Below are 15,886 nucleotides of genomic sequence, written 5' to 3' on the forward strand. Positions count from 1 at the left end.
GATTAAATATAATTAGGCAAGAAAAGAAATACTTTAAACAATTCCCAGTACATAAAAGATATTCTTCATTAGGTGGCTGCTGTTGCTACAGTGATAGCAAATTGATGAGTACCCAGAGCTCCACCTCCCACCCATGTCTTTTCCCTGAACTTCAGACTTGGGCTTTGATCTGCCTGTTTTTTGTTCACCTACATATCCCACAGAGACTTCAAATTCAGCATACGCATCTGAACTTTCTGGTTGACTGCCACATCCAATCAATTGCTACATGTGGCCAGCTTACATCTCACATCCATTCTCCTCTGTTTTGTTCCCAAACTGAGTCATAGCTTGCTGGGGCTACTCCCATTGTCTTTGGAGTATTTTCTATGTTATCAACTTGCTTTCAACACTGCAGCCCAAGTGATCATTCTAAAGACTTAGGAGGTCAACAGTGCTTCGCCTAGTTGAACTTTCCAGGCTTCTCTAAGGCCTATAATGGGGTTTTCCAAACTTGCTAAAAAAGGCAGATTCTTACACTCTCCCCAGAAGTCCTCTGAGTCCATTCCTCTAGAGATTCTGATCCAGAAGACCTGGGATGGGGTCTAGGAATCTGTATTTTCATAGGCTGCCAGTTATTCCTGATAATAGCCAAGTTTGGAGAACCTTGTCCACTCTGGATTTATCCACTCTGTGTTGCATAGTACCTCTGACCACTCCCTGGCTCTCCAGTGCCCTCCTAAGAGAGCCTTCCCACCATCAGAATACCTCAGCCCTCTGAGAGTCTGCACTTGGAGCACTCTCCTAGAATCCTCTTCTCTTAATCTCTAACTACCTCTCACCAAATGCTGTAAGCCTAGCAATACTGCAAGAGTCCTTTGTAGTATCCCATTTGGGCAGCCTATCCTCATTCCAATAGAACTTGTTAGTAGCCCCTTTCTGTGTAATTATAGCATTTTCACATTATGTTGCAATTTGGGGTTTATTTGTGCCTCTCTCCCAGTAGGCTCAAAACCTTGAGGATAGGGAGGGACCATTTCATTTCTCTATTCCCAATATCTACCTCAGTTTCTGGAATATGGTAAAGGTTCATGAACCCTTGTTGAAATGAATGAAAAGGAGGAAAGAAGGCTGGAAAAAATCCTTGAATTATAATAATAGTTAAAAATGTGTTCTTTGGAGCCCTGAAGTGTCTCAGGGACAGGTCGTGGTTAGGAGAGAAGCCTAAGTAGGGAGGACTCTCTCCCCCCGCCCCTCCAGTTCCCCTATTCAACCTAAGTAGCTCTTTATCGATTTTTCATATATTGAACAGTGTAAGGTTTTGTTGAAAAGCAGATACTAAAAATAAATTTGAAAACCACAGTACTGATTTGCCTTTATGAAACCCCTTTATGTATTTCTGCTCTTGTGCTTCAGAATGAAAGTGGGAAAACTTGAAGAACTTGAGAAATAAAGCCAAGTGAGCTAAATTGGAAAATGAATCTGTGAGGAAATACGAGAGATTTTTTAATCTACTGCACTGTGCTATGTACTATGGCCTTGGGGCTCCTTGTCTGTTTTTTAGCACCTGGGAGGTTATCACAGAAGAGATAGTAGTTGCTAAGTAGTTGCCGTCCATCTCCACAGAGGAACAAATGAGAAACACGAAGATTAAAATGGAAGAGTTGAGAGAATTCCTCTGAACTTATTTGAGGAGGATGCATGTATTTCCAAAACAGAGTCTTCAGGAAATATTCTCCCTAAGTATCAGAGACTGTCTCTGCCTCAACATAGGCTGGGATCTTATTGGTGGTCACTGAACATTTGCTCTAGGGATGCACGAATTACTATCCATGGAAATGGGTATGAGTGTGTGAATTAGAACCTTCATAAAATCAAGTGATCTTAAAATTAGGACACTTAAACTTGCCACAGATTCAAATTATGGAATTCATTTGTAGCAACTTGCTCAATAATAATGACATTCTGAAAGTAATGTAACTTCATATACTGTTCATGCATAGCTCATCATAAAAACCACTAAATATGGAGCAGTTCTCTTATAATGTTGCTTATGAAAAGTAAGAATTTAACATTATCTCTTTCTTTTTTTTGAAAGAATCGGAGTTTTCTCACCCATATTATTTAAGAGAAAAACTGCCCTGTTGCTCTCATATAGAGGATGTTCATAAAATCTCATGAATAAATTTTAAATTTTACTCTTTTGACCACAGTTCCTTTCATACCTTTGGGAAATATGAGTGGTTGCTGTAGCTCTCGTTGGCCAATTTCTCAAACTCTGTACAGACTCCATTGCCTTATATAAAAGCTCCCTATGTGGTCAAATGTCATCTGTCCCATTGGTATCAAAACACATCATAACATTTTAAACCTCTGAGAAGTCCTAGTGGGTAAAAACCTGTTTAACTGTGTTTACTGCAGTGTTTCCCACTTTTTTCGACCACTTCAGGAAAAATTGGCTATCCAATGTTTGTTTTCAAATAGTTTGAATGTTAGAAGAAAACATCATTTGCTTGTCATACCCATTGGAGAAGCTATCAAGACAGGAAATAACTAGATATATATCTAAAACCATATAAAATGAAGGAAAAAAAAAACAATTATTTTCAGTTTCACAAATTGTGAAGGTCAGATGAAAACAGAAGCATGAAAGGCTCTAGGACATGTGAAGGTCATGTGGGCACTATGAGAACTCAGGGGCCTCCTCTCACTGTCAAGGGGAAAGAGACATTCTTGGGTTCTGATAGGGCCTGCAACCCTATCCACTCTGGAATTTGTTTTATCTTTGGACCTTTTATCTTTGGACCTATCCACTCTGGAATTTGTTTTATCTTTGGATCTTTTATCTTTGGACCAGATCTTGGTGTAGCTCCTCCAAACCACACACCTTTCTGTGGGTCTAGCAGCTCCAGCAGCAGCCTGCGTGGTAGATGTCTGTCCTCGAGAGACTGGTAATATGACAATGAGAACAGTTGCAGGTGTTCCTTCAACAAAGAATGCAGAAGTAGTGATAAATTTTCTGAAAAAGACATAAACTTCCTAAAACTGTTTTTCTATTCCTACATCAAGTTAAGAGTTAACTGGATGCTGAGTGAAATAAGTCAAGCAGAGAGAGTCAATTATCATATGGTTTCACTTATTTGTGGAGCATAACAAATAGCATGGAGGACAAGGGGAGATGGAGAGGAGAAGGGAGTTGAAGGAAATTGGAAGGGGAGATGAACCATGAGAGACTATGGACTCTGAAAAACAATCTGAGGGTTTTGAAGGGACTGGGGGTGGAAGGTTGGGGGAGCCAGGTGGTGGGTATTACGGAGGGCACGTATTGCATAGAGCACTGGGTGTGGTGCATAAACAATGAATTCTGTTATAATGAAAAGAAATTTAAAAATAAATAAATAAATAAAGAGTTAACTGGGTGGTTGAATGCATAGATACATGTTAGTTAGGATAGATAACTACAGTAACAGAGAAATATTACTTTGATGCTCTTATTTCGTTTCTCTGATACACCCAACTTCTAAAACTACTAACTTATTTGTATCCACACCTGTTGTTTCCTCCTTTGTTCTTTCCTTGATTTCTCTCAGTTCCCCCAAGGAGGTGGGAACTTCTTTTTCCTTTGCCAATTATTTTCTCTCTTTCCTCCCTTCAGTATCTTATCATCTACAAACATTGTCCTATTAGAAATAAATGTTCTTTAGTGTGCCCTGTCTTTTTTTGAAGTCAGGTTGTTGAGCTGTAATTTACATGTAGTAAAATTCACTCTTTTTAAAACATAGTTGGTGAGTTTTCACAAATTTATTGTTGTGGAATCACCACCACATTCAAGAAGTAGAAGCTTTCATCACCCCAGCAAGTTCCTTCATGCACCTTTGCAGTCAGTCCCTGCCCTCCTTCCTCAGCCCTGACAACTCCTGATCTGGTTTCCTTCCTTACAGTTTTGCCTAGTCTAGATTATAATGTAAATGGAGGCATACAATATATGGTCTTTTGTGATTGACTGACTTCTTTCACTTAGTATATGTTTTTGAGATTCATCCAAGTTATTATATATCTCAGTAGTTCTTTTTATTGTGAAGTAATTTTCCATTGTATGGATATTCCATTATATGGATATTCCATTCATCTCATGATGAATATTGGTGTTCTTTACAGTTTCTGGCTATTATGAATAAAACTGCAGTAAATATTCACATACAGGTCTCGGTGTGGATATAAGTTTTCATTTCTCCTAGGAGCAGAATGATTAGATCATATAATAAGTATATGTTTAACTTTATAAGAAACTGTCAGACTCTTTTCTAAACTGGCCATACCATTTTGCACTTCCCTCAGCAATTTACAAGAGGTCTAGTTCCTCTACATTCTCACCAACCCTTGGTATATTTAGTCTTTAATTTAAACATTCAAATAGGAGTGTAGTGGTATCTCACTGTGATTTTAATTTGTATTTCTCTAATGATTAATGATGTTTTCTTGAGCTTATTTGTATGTTATTTGGTGAAAGATTTTTCAGATCTTTTGTCCATTTTTAAATTGAGTTGTTACTTATAAAGAACTCTCAGAACTCCATATGTTCTTAATACAGTCCTTTTTTAAATGAGTATTTGTAAATGTTTTCTCAGTCCATAGCTTGTCTTTTCACTTTAACAATGTCTCCCCAAGAAAAGATGGTTTTAATTTTTATAAAGTTCAGTTTACCATTTCATTGTGATTCATGATATTCACTTAGTAATCTGAAATCACAAAGATTTTTCTCTTTTATGCTAAATGTGGAAATACAAATGTAAATAAAATATACAAAGATACTTGTCTTCATTTTTCTCCTGCGTTTTCTTCTTACAGTTTTATAGTTTTAGCTCTTACATTTAGGCAAGTTAATCTTTTGTAGGCAAGGATTAAAGTTTAGTTTTTTCATTTGGATTCTGAAACACCATTTGTTGAAATTATTGTACTCCATTACTGAATTTTGGTGCCTTTATTGACAATTAATTAAGTATAAACATAAGGGTTATCCCACATGTTAATAAAGATCTCCCTCAGGGTGCCTGGGTCGCTCAGTTGGTTAAGCGTCTACCTTCATTCAGCTCGGGTCATGATCCCAGGATCCTGGGATCGAGTCCCGAATCAGATTCCCCGGCTCAGAAGGGAGACTGCTTCTCCCTCTGCCCCTCCCCCTTGCTTGTGCTTGCTCTCTCTCTTTCTCTCTCTCAAATAAATAAAATCTTTTAAAAAAATTAAGACCTTCCTTAACCCAATATGCCCATTCAACTATAAGTTCACTTCTACATTTCCACAGCCATTTATTAAAAAGTAGTCTGGACTATTTCTGCCTCCTCACTTCTTCCTCCTCACACTGGGCTCTTTCTCTACCATTCCACTAAAACTGTTATTGCAAGAATCACAGTGGCTGTGTTCCGAGACATTCTTGTGTTTGTCTCCTGTGATCTCACTGACCTTAGAACTCACCGACCCCTCCTCCCCGCCCCTGCCCCCCCCCCAGCTTTCAGACATTTTCTTCCCTTGACTAACATAGCATCCCACCTCCTCCTTATTTTTCTTGCTTTTCTATTTGTCTGCATGTGTCTACTTGGCTAGTTCTACCTTTTATTTTTCCCCTAAATATAAACATCCCTCAGGATTCTGACCAAAGCCCTTTTTCCTGCTCCTTCTATGCACATTCTCTCCTTATTGCCATCCAAACCCCTGGCTGAAAAAAATCTCAAGTTTATATCCAGCCCAATATTTTTTTTTATTTTTTTTAAATTTTTTTTTAATAATTTTATTTTTTATAAACATATATATATATATATATATTTTTCCCCCAGGGGTACAGGTCTGTGAATCTCCACGTTTACAAACTTCACAGCACTCACCATAGCACATACCCTACCCAATGTCCATAACCCCCCCACAACCCCCCTCTGCCCAGCAACCCTCAGTTTGTTTTGTGAGATTAAGAGTCACTTCAGCCCAATATTTTTTAGCTTCATTTCTGCATATTTAATTGTCTACCAGGATCACAAGCTCTATGAAGAAAAGTACCTTGTGTGTATCTTGTTCACATTTATATTCCCACATTTAGCACACAGAACTTAATAACTATTTGTTGAATAAATGAACAGATTAACACATGAACAAAGTAAGCAACCTAGAAAGTTGATATTATATCTTATAATTCTAGGACAATATTTTAATATTGACCTCTTTACTGATACCACATATACTTGGAGAGTACATGACTATGGGCACAGGAGAAGTAAATTACTTTTAGAATTTTAATTTGATTACTTTAGAAATGTGGTCTTTGCCATGGCTCAGTTTCCCTGTTGCAGTTGATGGGGAGCCTTGGAATGAAGAGGTAGAAAAATTTGAGCCTGGGCAGGAGCAGGCAGGAGTGAGAGAGCGAAGAGATACTGCTCCGGTTGTCACAAACACTATCTCTGGTTTTTTAATCCAGTAATTTACTTTAGGAGTTAACCTGTCTTGTTTGTAGAATAGAATGTTTTAATGGCCCTATGAAATTCTGATTGCAACTCTAGTTATAACACATTATTTCTCTTTGACTTTTTGCTCAAATTTTTCTAAGTCTCTATAACATTTTTTTTTCTTAGTCCTGAAATGATTCTTAAGAGTTCTATAGGAAGATGTAAACTGGGTAATATAGACAGTTTTGGCTCGAGTATGGTGGATATTTTTATGATCTGAGTGTTCACATCAGAGAATATATGTGTCTGTTATGGGCCTATGTTATGACTGGAGCTTTGCGGGTATTTGGAAAATGATAGAAGATATAGTCTTCATTGCTCCTCTCAGGGAGCACACACCTTTAGGGAAAGGAGAGCTGCTGCCAGCAGAGAAACAGCAACAGCTGTTAGGCAGTTTGTAGTGTCCATTGCATGCTGCTTGGCAAGAAAAATAGTGTCCTGACATTAGACATGTACTTTTGGCCTTGTCTGTCACTAAGAGCTGTTCTGACAGTGTTTAGGGTTTCTCTATAAATGCCCTTTTTATTTGTTCTGGAGCATGTGGTCCCTTACATTTTTCTGTCTCTCTCTCCTACATTTCAGTGAGCGGTTTCTGGTGAGACTGAACAAGAATGGTGGGCCAAGGAATCCAGAGAAGATAGAACGAATGTGTGCCCTTTTTACAGTATGTGCAAATTCTCTTTCCCTTCTCTGCTGTTGACTCTACCCAGGGGCCTACTATGTGGATATTGTCACCCTGGAAACAAGTATTTATTCTTACCTCCCTTTATTCTTAAACACTGGGGAGATTAGGACTTGATTTATGTTTCTATCAGATTTTAATGAAATATTTAAAGAAAACTGAAATCAGCTATAGTTTTTAATTGAATTTTTATTAAAGAAATATAATCCAATACCTTTTACTAATGTAGATTTTAGAAGCTTTTTAATATAACAGACAAAATCTGAAAGAAGTCTTTCTTACTATTCTTATTCAAGGCCACTGGGAATTTCTCTAATGTAGAAGTATAATGTCTCTAAAGGCATCCACTAAATTTACAGCTTTGCAGTTTTTTAGTGAGTGCATATAAAGAGAGACAAACTAAGTAGTTCTTTTCTCTTACATCCAAATGGAGGGTCTTTTCCTACTGTGATCTATACTTTCATTTTTTCCAAATAACCATGTAGTCAATCATGGTCTCCAGGATCACAGACTCATCAGCTCAGAGAAGACATAGTAATCTGCTTCTGGAAAGTGCTCAGCCTAACAATACCACATTGCCTTGTGTATTCCTCAAATTGATTCTGAGTTACTAAATGTTTTTTTTTATTTAAAGAAAACTAGTGTGCAGCTTTGTTTATTTATTTGCTGAAGGAGAAAACAAGACTGTGTTATAATTTTAAACCAGTTTTGACTCTTGCGGAGTCTTTGATCTGCTTCAGTATTAGTGAGATACATTAAGACCCATTAATGCCAGGAGGTATGATAGTCTCACAGTGCCTCTGCCCTGGTGTGGGGTGCGTGATTGATGGGTTACAGTCAGGTGTCTCAGAGCTTACAGTGTACCTCTTAAACACAAATAGGATTTCTCTAGGCATTGTATATGTGGCTTTCTCTGAAAGATAAAACTGGATTTGTTTACCTGTTTTACTGATACCACATATATGTGGTGAGTACATGACTTTTTTGTTCATTTACTACAACTTTATCTTTCAAAGCTTCAAACAGCATTACTGCAGAATCAGAAGCCATTTTCACAGGGACAGTTTCTGTTGAAAACTCTCCAGATGTACAGAAACATTTGTAAGTCTGGTTAAGCTAAAGTGATTTTTTTAGCCCATCTTGGAGCTCAGCATTCAAACTTTAGGAGACAATGCAGGAAGAACAAGCAGGTAAAGCAGACCCATGAAGACAGTTTAGGGAGTTGAGATGATTTTGTCTGGGGAAAGCAACACTATTCCTTCAGTAGGAAAAGAACGAAGGAAAGAGTACAAGTTGGGATTTAGGTTAGGATATTGGGAAAGAGTTTCTGAAGTGAGAGTGTGTAAACACTGAAGTGGTCCTCTGTGGCCACCTTTCTGAAACAGAAATAGGAAGAAAAGAGACACCCATCTGTCTAGAATGCCTCACTGACCTTAGGACGTTTTTCTAGACCCTGATTCTCTGATAAAGTAGCAAAAGAAATCACTGCTTCCTTGTTCTCTGGCATCATGGATAGAGCTATATGTATGGCTGTCCTTGAATATGATGAGTGTGGTCCTTGTCTCTTGAAAAATGAACTTAATTATGATGATATTTGAATGTAATTACAGTAAATTGAAATTTTCATTTTGTAGCATTTTAATTATCTATATGGGCCCAGAGGCCTAAGCTGTAGCTGTGACTTTATAAATCAAAGATGCACATAATATTCATGTGCTCTTATTCTGCCACAATGAGAAGACAAGGCTGCTAAAAATACCACTTCTGTAATTCCCTTTGCAGTACAGCCCTGGATTGCTTTTTAAGATCCTAAAGAGTGATTTGAGAAATTTTTACAAAGCACATGAAATTTTTTCACAAGATTGTCTTATCTAGGATTTTCATGTTCTACTTTAAGCAATGAGAAATATTAATTTTGGTGGAACCTATTTTCTCATCTAAGACTTGAGTTCCTCCTGTGAGCTAAAGGAGTTTTCCAGATTGGCATATGTGCTACAGAGTTTGAGAGTAATGCAGGAAAATGCAGCCAGGGCTATGGTCAGTGCCAACTTGATAGCTTACCTTTTAGCATCAAGAAGAGGGAGGCCTACAAACTGAGCAGTTTTGCAAGATCACTCAAGCAGACTTCAGAGCCACATTATAGACCAGCACATTATTCATGACTCAACCTTGTTCTCTGTAAAGTCGGGGTTTTTTCTAACCTTGTCAGATTTCAGAGCTTCCTGTCCAGAAAGAATTTTATCCAGAAGGAGGTGTTTCATATTTATGTGAATGTCTAATACAGTGCATGTCTAATACAGTGATTTCCTAACTTTCATGATAAACAATGGCTATGTATATGAGCGTGTGAGAACATGTCTGTGAATTTACTTTTTTAGTAGACATCCAGTGCTTCACACACAGTCCCTGGCAAATATGAAGGCCCCGATAATGATTTGTTATAAAAGTAAATGAATATGTTTATTTTTTATTATATTTGAATGACCAGCTCAGAAAATTAACTTGTGTTGTTTTCCCTGCATTCATTGGCATTATATTTCCTACATTTATTTATAGCTTCTGCTTCTTCTGTAGCATAAGCATGAATAAATTGGCCTTGTTTTGTTTTTGCAAATCCCATTATCTCTACAGAAAAAGGGCATCAGGCACAGGAAAGTAAGTTGACATCTCCATGTTTCAAATGGAACATCAGGAACTGAGTCCAAGATGCTGAGCCCTGAGTCACTCCCCTATGACTACCATGTAGTTGGGAACCAGCTTTTAATTATGTGGGATTGGAGGGTATGCTCCAGAGGGTAAATCTAAATTCAAACTCTACTCACCAAATGAATGGTGGGAATCCCTCTTCACATCTTGGTTTTACAGGTCTTGTGAGTATTTTGACATGGATAGCCACACTTGGTACTTAGTCTTGAACAGTGAGTGTTTACTAACTCTGTGGTAACTGTGTTTAACCATGTACTTATGTTTAATAAGATAGCTTTCACACTGAAATTATGTGGGACTCACAAGTAATAATTTCACATAAAATATTTTTTGCACAGATTATTCCCATTTTATATTATTGACTTAAAATAAATGCCACAGAGAGTTCTGGGTACCAAATACAAAATGGTCAGAAAGGGCGCCTACTCCATCTACTTGGAAAATACCATAAATTATATTTCAGTTTTCTTCCTTTCATTCACTTAGAACCAAGGGAGAGGTCCTGTGCTCTTGTGTACAACTGATCTGATTAGTGTTTGATCATCTTTGGTAACTGACTTGAATTTGTAGATGTAGAGATTAATCATCATACTGGTTATTTGATAGTTTGGCTTAACACATTCCAAGCTATGTAGAAGGAACCATTTCTTTTTATTTTTTTTTTTACATTTTGAAATGTGTCAAACATTTCTATATTTTTCAGTAAGTAGACATGTTTCAATCCCTAAAAAAATCACAAAGAAGTGGTAATGTGTATTTTTTTTAATTTTTATTTGTTATTTAGTAACCATTTTAATGGGTGTCAAAATACAGAGATATTTGAGGGTATCATTTTAAATTCCATCTCTAAATTAAAGGAAGTGGTAAGATGGAGCCTGAACCATCCTTTTTCAGTTTCAGAAGACAACTTTCATGTAAAAATATTTCTTTGTGATTCCAGAGATACACATTTATCTTAAATTATTTTGTATCCTATTTCATTATAAGCACACTTTGTTATTCCATCAAGAATTTGGTGAAATGTCATAACCATCTAGAATCTAAAAGTTTCAATTTCACCATTGCACATTACTTTTTTTTTAAATTTTTTATAAACATATATTTTTATCCCCAGGGGTACAGGTCTGTGAATCGCCAGGTTTACACACTGCACATTACTTTTTAATGTCTCCTTTCCTTTCATATGTCTAGGACTGCTCTACAGGGCAGAGCTGGTCTATGGTAAGGCAAGCAAAGCACAGCTTCCTGAGAGTGAGACCCCCTTTAACTTTGCACCTTGGGTGCCTTTCTTGCCTTACCCAAGTCCTAACCTTGCAACAAGGTATAAAAATAAAGCAAACATGGGGACTCTGGATGGCAAAGCTCATTTGAAATTATAACTGTCACTTGATTGTCCCTTTCCCTGCCTTTTTAAAAAGAGACAGCATCTGGGACTAGTCAAGAGATGAAAGATAGGAAAGACAGGGAACTAAGTAAGGGACCTCTTCCTAGAAGCAAAAGGGAAATCTTGAGAAACTGTCCCATTAAGAACAGAGGTTATTCCATCAATCATCATTAATTCACAACAGTGTCTCAGTGAGCAGCTAGCTGACCTGGTGAGAAGTCTGAAACAGAGTATATATTAAAGTCTTATTACTTTAAGTACAACATGTTAAAGTAAAATACATTCCCATAAATGAACACTTTATTTCAAAATGTGTTCTAAACATAAATAATTTAATGTATAAAATTATTTTCATAACTTTAGTTTTAAAAATTACTGATTGGATCAGATCGTTTACTTAAAGGAAGCCTTAGAATTTTCCAGATAAGATTATTTTCAGCTTTATACTTCAGTACAAATGATGCATATCTAAATTTAGAAATGGAGATCAAATTATTGAGGTTTCACTAAGGCCAAATTAGTCTTTTCTCAAGGGAAGATATCTAGTGTATAATAATCATTGTGGACCACAGAATAAACATAAAATTAGTAAAGAGTAAAATTTTAGAATTTCAGTCATTAATAAGCTTATTGGTGTTTTCCATTTTTTGTTCTGCATTGAACATTTCTTTTGTTACAAAATGTTTTTTATATGATGTTCAAATAAACATGGATAAGACAATATTATGAAGATTTCTAATGTGAGAACTCTTGTAGATATCTGTTGGCTATTTAAATAAAAGCTGGGAAAGTATTATCAATAAAATAACTTCCAGAGGCAGATAAGATATTCACACTTTGGCCACAGGAATCTTACAAACCATTAAACCACTATGTGCTTTAGTCCCCCTCCCCACCTATAACATATGCTAAAAGTAACAAAAACAGATGATTATGAGGTTTTGAAATGAAATTTTAATTATTTTCAGTATATTCATTGTCTTAATTTACTTGTTTTTTTTTTCTTTTCTTAGGATCTGAGCAGCAAAGATATGAAGAGAGATTTATATATAGTTGCCCATGTGATACGAATAGGTACTGTCGACCTTATCCGTTCACATGACTAAGACCAGCCCACCTTAGGATAAGTATCTACTACTATGTTTGAGCTTTCTCATCTCCATAGCTCTTACCTATAATGTCAGGTCTCAGGACGGGAATCCAGCTTGTATTGGAATTCTGCCTTAAGCTCAGCTGCTATGATAGCTGAATTTGACATGAATGAAAGCATTTTTTTTTCACTTGAAATCTTCTGCTCCCTATTTGTTTTTAGACCCAAACCCCAAACTCTTTATTTCAAGTGGTCTGCTCTTTTAACATTCTCTCCACCACAGTGTTTTGCCTTTGTACCAGCTTTTCCACTTCAGAGATCTTACAACAGGTTGCAGGTTGCCATCTTGAACATGTGGCGAATGGCCTTTGCTGTGTTTTGTATCCAAAGTATGTATCTGTGCAATTTTCCACAAAATAAGAGTTACTACCCTTACTGCGACTGACATATGGTATTTCACTTTTACCCCACCCAAGATGACCAAAGTGATTTTTGCTGCTGCTCTGTGGTTGATTTACTCAGCCTCATTTCGAGCATATGGCGTAATCTGGGGGGCTAGGTCTAACCAAGTCTTCCTCCATCGGTTTGGATTCTGACATATCATGTACCTTTTTTGTCAAAGAGTATTTTTTACTTCTTTGCCAACAAAACACCTCTTTGCTGTACTTTGTTTTGCTGTACTTCTTAAGCACTTACTGACATTCCAGTTTTGCTTCTTCAAGTCCTCTTGCCGCCACCATTAGGCACAGCTTTGGTAGGTGGGAGAAGCAAGCCCCCATTCTTTCTGAGACAACTTTCGCTCCAGCAGAGGTTCAAGAGCAGCTGTGACAGCAAAATTTGGTTGGAAGACTAACTCACGGTTCTTACCTTTGCATACAAAGTTTTTACCTGGCAACAAAAATACTAAACTTTGTATCCCCAATATGCCAAAGAGTTTTAAATCTAACACAGTGGTTTTTCTAAGAAATTCATAAAACCACTGTTTCATTCTCATATGATTAATAAATGGACTAATGGTATTAAGGTAGATAATAAGGATGATTAGTTGAATGTGGCCAAAGGCCTGTCTGGCATTCCTCCACATAAATATTCTGCATCCCTGCATGGCTCTCTTTAGTCCTAAATTAGTCTTCCAGCTTAGAGTATTTCTAAGGTGCCTATATCTCTGGCATCCTTGGATGACAGTCAGGTGGTACTGGAGAGGAGCCTGGAGTTTTTGGTTTGACTGGTATTTCTGCTGTGCTTCAGGCCGGATGCTCCTGAATGACTCGAAGAAAGGCCCTGCTCACCTACACTACCGGCGACCATATGGTTGTGCTGTCCTAAGCATCCTGGATGTTCTGCAGTCGCTCACAGAATTAAAGGAAGAAAAGGATTTTGTTCTTAAGGTTTACACGTGAGTAATAGATATCAGAAATATTAATAATTTACAACATAAGACATTCCAGTACTGCCCTTGAGAGCAGCAGTGCTCAAGCTTTGTGGGACACAGAACCACCAGAATATGTAGGATAGGGAGTTTATAAAAAATGCAGAGATTCTGATCTAAGGTCTATACTTTTAATAAGTTGCCCAGGTGATTCTGAAGCAGCGAAATTCAGAAACCTCTATCCTAAACTAGAAGTCTGGTAGTATAGATGTCTGTACTACCTCTTCTATCTAGGACTAGCCAACATTATTATATAGTTACAGAAAAACTAATGATTAATTTCTCCTGTGTTTTGGATATAAAAGAATCTTCTTTGTCCAATACTTCCCCCACCAACTATTGTAACTGAGCTAGGTACTGACGCAAATTGCTTCAAAGAATGATCACAAGTCAACTTGAAGAAAAGTAAATTTTTCTGAGGAGCTGTGGTTTCACTCTCCACTTTTGTGACCACAGATCCATAAGTCACACCCATCTAGCCACAGCATTGTTTTTCATGTTCATTAACCAGGGGTGCCTGGGTGCTTCTTCCTCTCTCTCTGCCTGCTTCTCTGCCTACTTGTGATCTCTGTCTGTCAAATAAATAAATAAAATCTTTTAAAAAAAAATGTTCATTAACTGGTGGATCTGCCTTATAGAAGCAGTGCATCTCCTTCTGATTCTTGTTAAGCAATAGAAAAAAATAAATGAAGAAAAGGAACAGAATTCAGGCACATCATCTGTCTTTGCTGATATAGACTTAAGGATGAATAGTAGTGCTGAAAACATGATTCGTGGTGAGTTTAGTGAGATTTTAAAGTAAGTGTTTCTAACTATGAGAATTTTTTTTTAAATCTGTCCTCTTTCGGTTTTAACCCAATATTATTTTTTGAAATGAAATATAATATTGTCCATCACCATGTTAATGTACCCTCACCATAATATTGCATGAATATTTTTCTGTATTCTCTGTTCTGATTCAGACAGGAAATGAACTCAATTCACAATTACACCTAATTTGGCCCTTTATAGATCAACCACATTTTATTAATTTCAAAATAAAAGTCCGGACCTCCTTATTACCTATTTTGCCTTAAGCACTGTTCTGTTCAGAGTTGTGTACGTCTATGGGATGAGGAACTTCCTTTGGAATACTCACCTCCAAGGGAAATTTTGGTGGGTTTTCTCTTCCTTTCATGCATCAGTCACAGACTTTCTCCATATACCAAATCTCTTCATTGATGGCTGATGGGAATGCTTTTTGATGTACCTTCCTCCCTTTGAAAAGGACTAAACAGGAATCCAAAATCATCATCATTATCCTTTTACTCCACTGTGTCCTTCCCAAGGGCAAGGAATGTATAGGCAGCACTCGGGAATCACATCTCTTCGCATGCATCAGCTATTCCTTGCCTCACTGCAGATTCTCATCGTGGATAGGGGCTTGCACAGCATCCCTCTTGAAATCACGCTGTCAGGCTTAATTGGCCTAATTGCTTCTAAAACAATAGATCATTATAAAAGAATTTTTTTGAAGGACTACTAGAATCAAAGTGTAGGATAATTTTTCCACTTGAAAATACTAAGATTGTCCAGTAGACTTCCAACTGCATGTTTGTGAAACTGATTTTGTGCACAGGATTAGTGTTTTAAATCTACATCAGCCCAGTGAATCCAGCCCCTAGGAGAAGAAATATTTTCCGATAAGTTTCATGGCCTATGTTTGTTAGATTAAATTAGAAGCTTTAAAGGTTCAATAATTGCTATTGATAGTGCTTTAGCTTTTGTTAGGACAGGATTTTACAAGGATAAAAAAACCCTTGTATAGTTTTAATCAATGAATTGGCAAAATATCTCATTAATTGTTGACATTCTCATCATCTCTTTCATTATTCAGTCAGCCTCAACCAGAGAAGATTCAAGCTCCAGTATGTCTCTTGCCATAGCCATTCCTCTGGCTTAATAGATATTGTTTAATATCATATATGTGTGTGGTGAAGGTCCCACATCGTTTTGAGAAAATCTCAACAGGAGGTTGGGGCATGAAAACCAGGTTGCTTGCCAAGGAACCGAAAGCCTGAAAAATCACAAATAAATCATCACCGTATGCAATTCAGTCTGATATAGATATCATCTGTTTCCTCTT

At 37.1% G+C, this 15,886-nt stretch overlaps 1 protein-coding gene across 6 annotated transcripts in view; it reads left to right on the forward strand.

The window, feature by feature from the left end:
* DOCK3 (dedicator of cytokinesis 3) overlaps positions 1-15,886 on the forward strand; it is a 581,779-nt gene that overhangs the window by 448,986 nt on the left and 116,907 nt on the right. For all 6 annotated transcript variants that reach the window (XM_032868163.1, XM_032868164.1, XM_032868166.1 and 3 more), the window contains exons 10-12: positions 7,053-7,134; positions 12,256-12,316; positions 13,581-13,728. In XM_032868163.1, coding sequence (XP_032724054.1) covers positions 7,053-7,134; positions 12,256-12,316; positions 13,581-13,728 — 291 coding nt within the window. The remainder of the gene's footprint in view (positions 1-7,052; positions 7,135-12,255; positions 12,317-13,580; positions 13,729-15,886) is intronic.

The sequence above is a fragment of the Lontra canadensis genome, unplaced genomic scaffold, assembly GCF_010015895.1.
Source record: "Lontra canadensis isolate GAN:19392208 unplaced genomic scaffold, GSC_riverotter_1.0 scaffold35, whole genome shotgun sequence".
Taxonomy (NCBI): Eukaryota; Metazoa; Chordata; class Mammalia; order Carnivora; family Mustelidae; genus Lontra; species Lontra canadensis.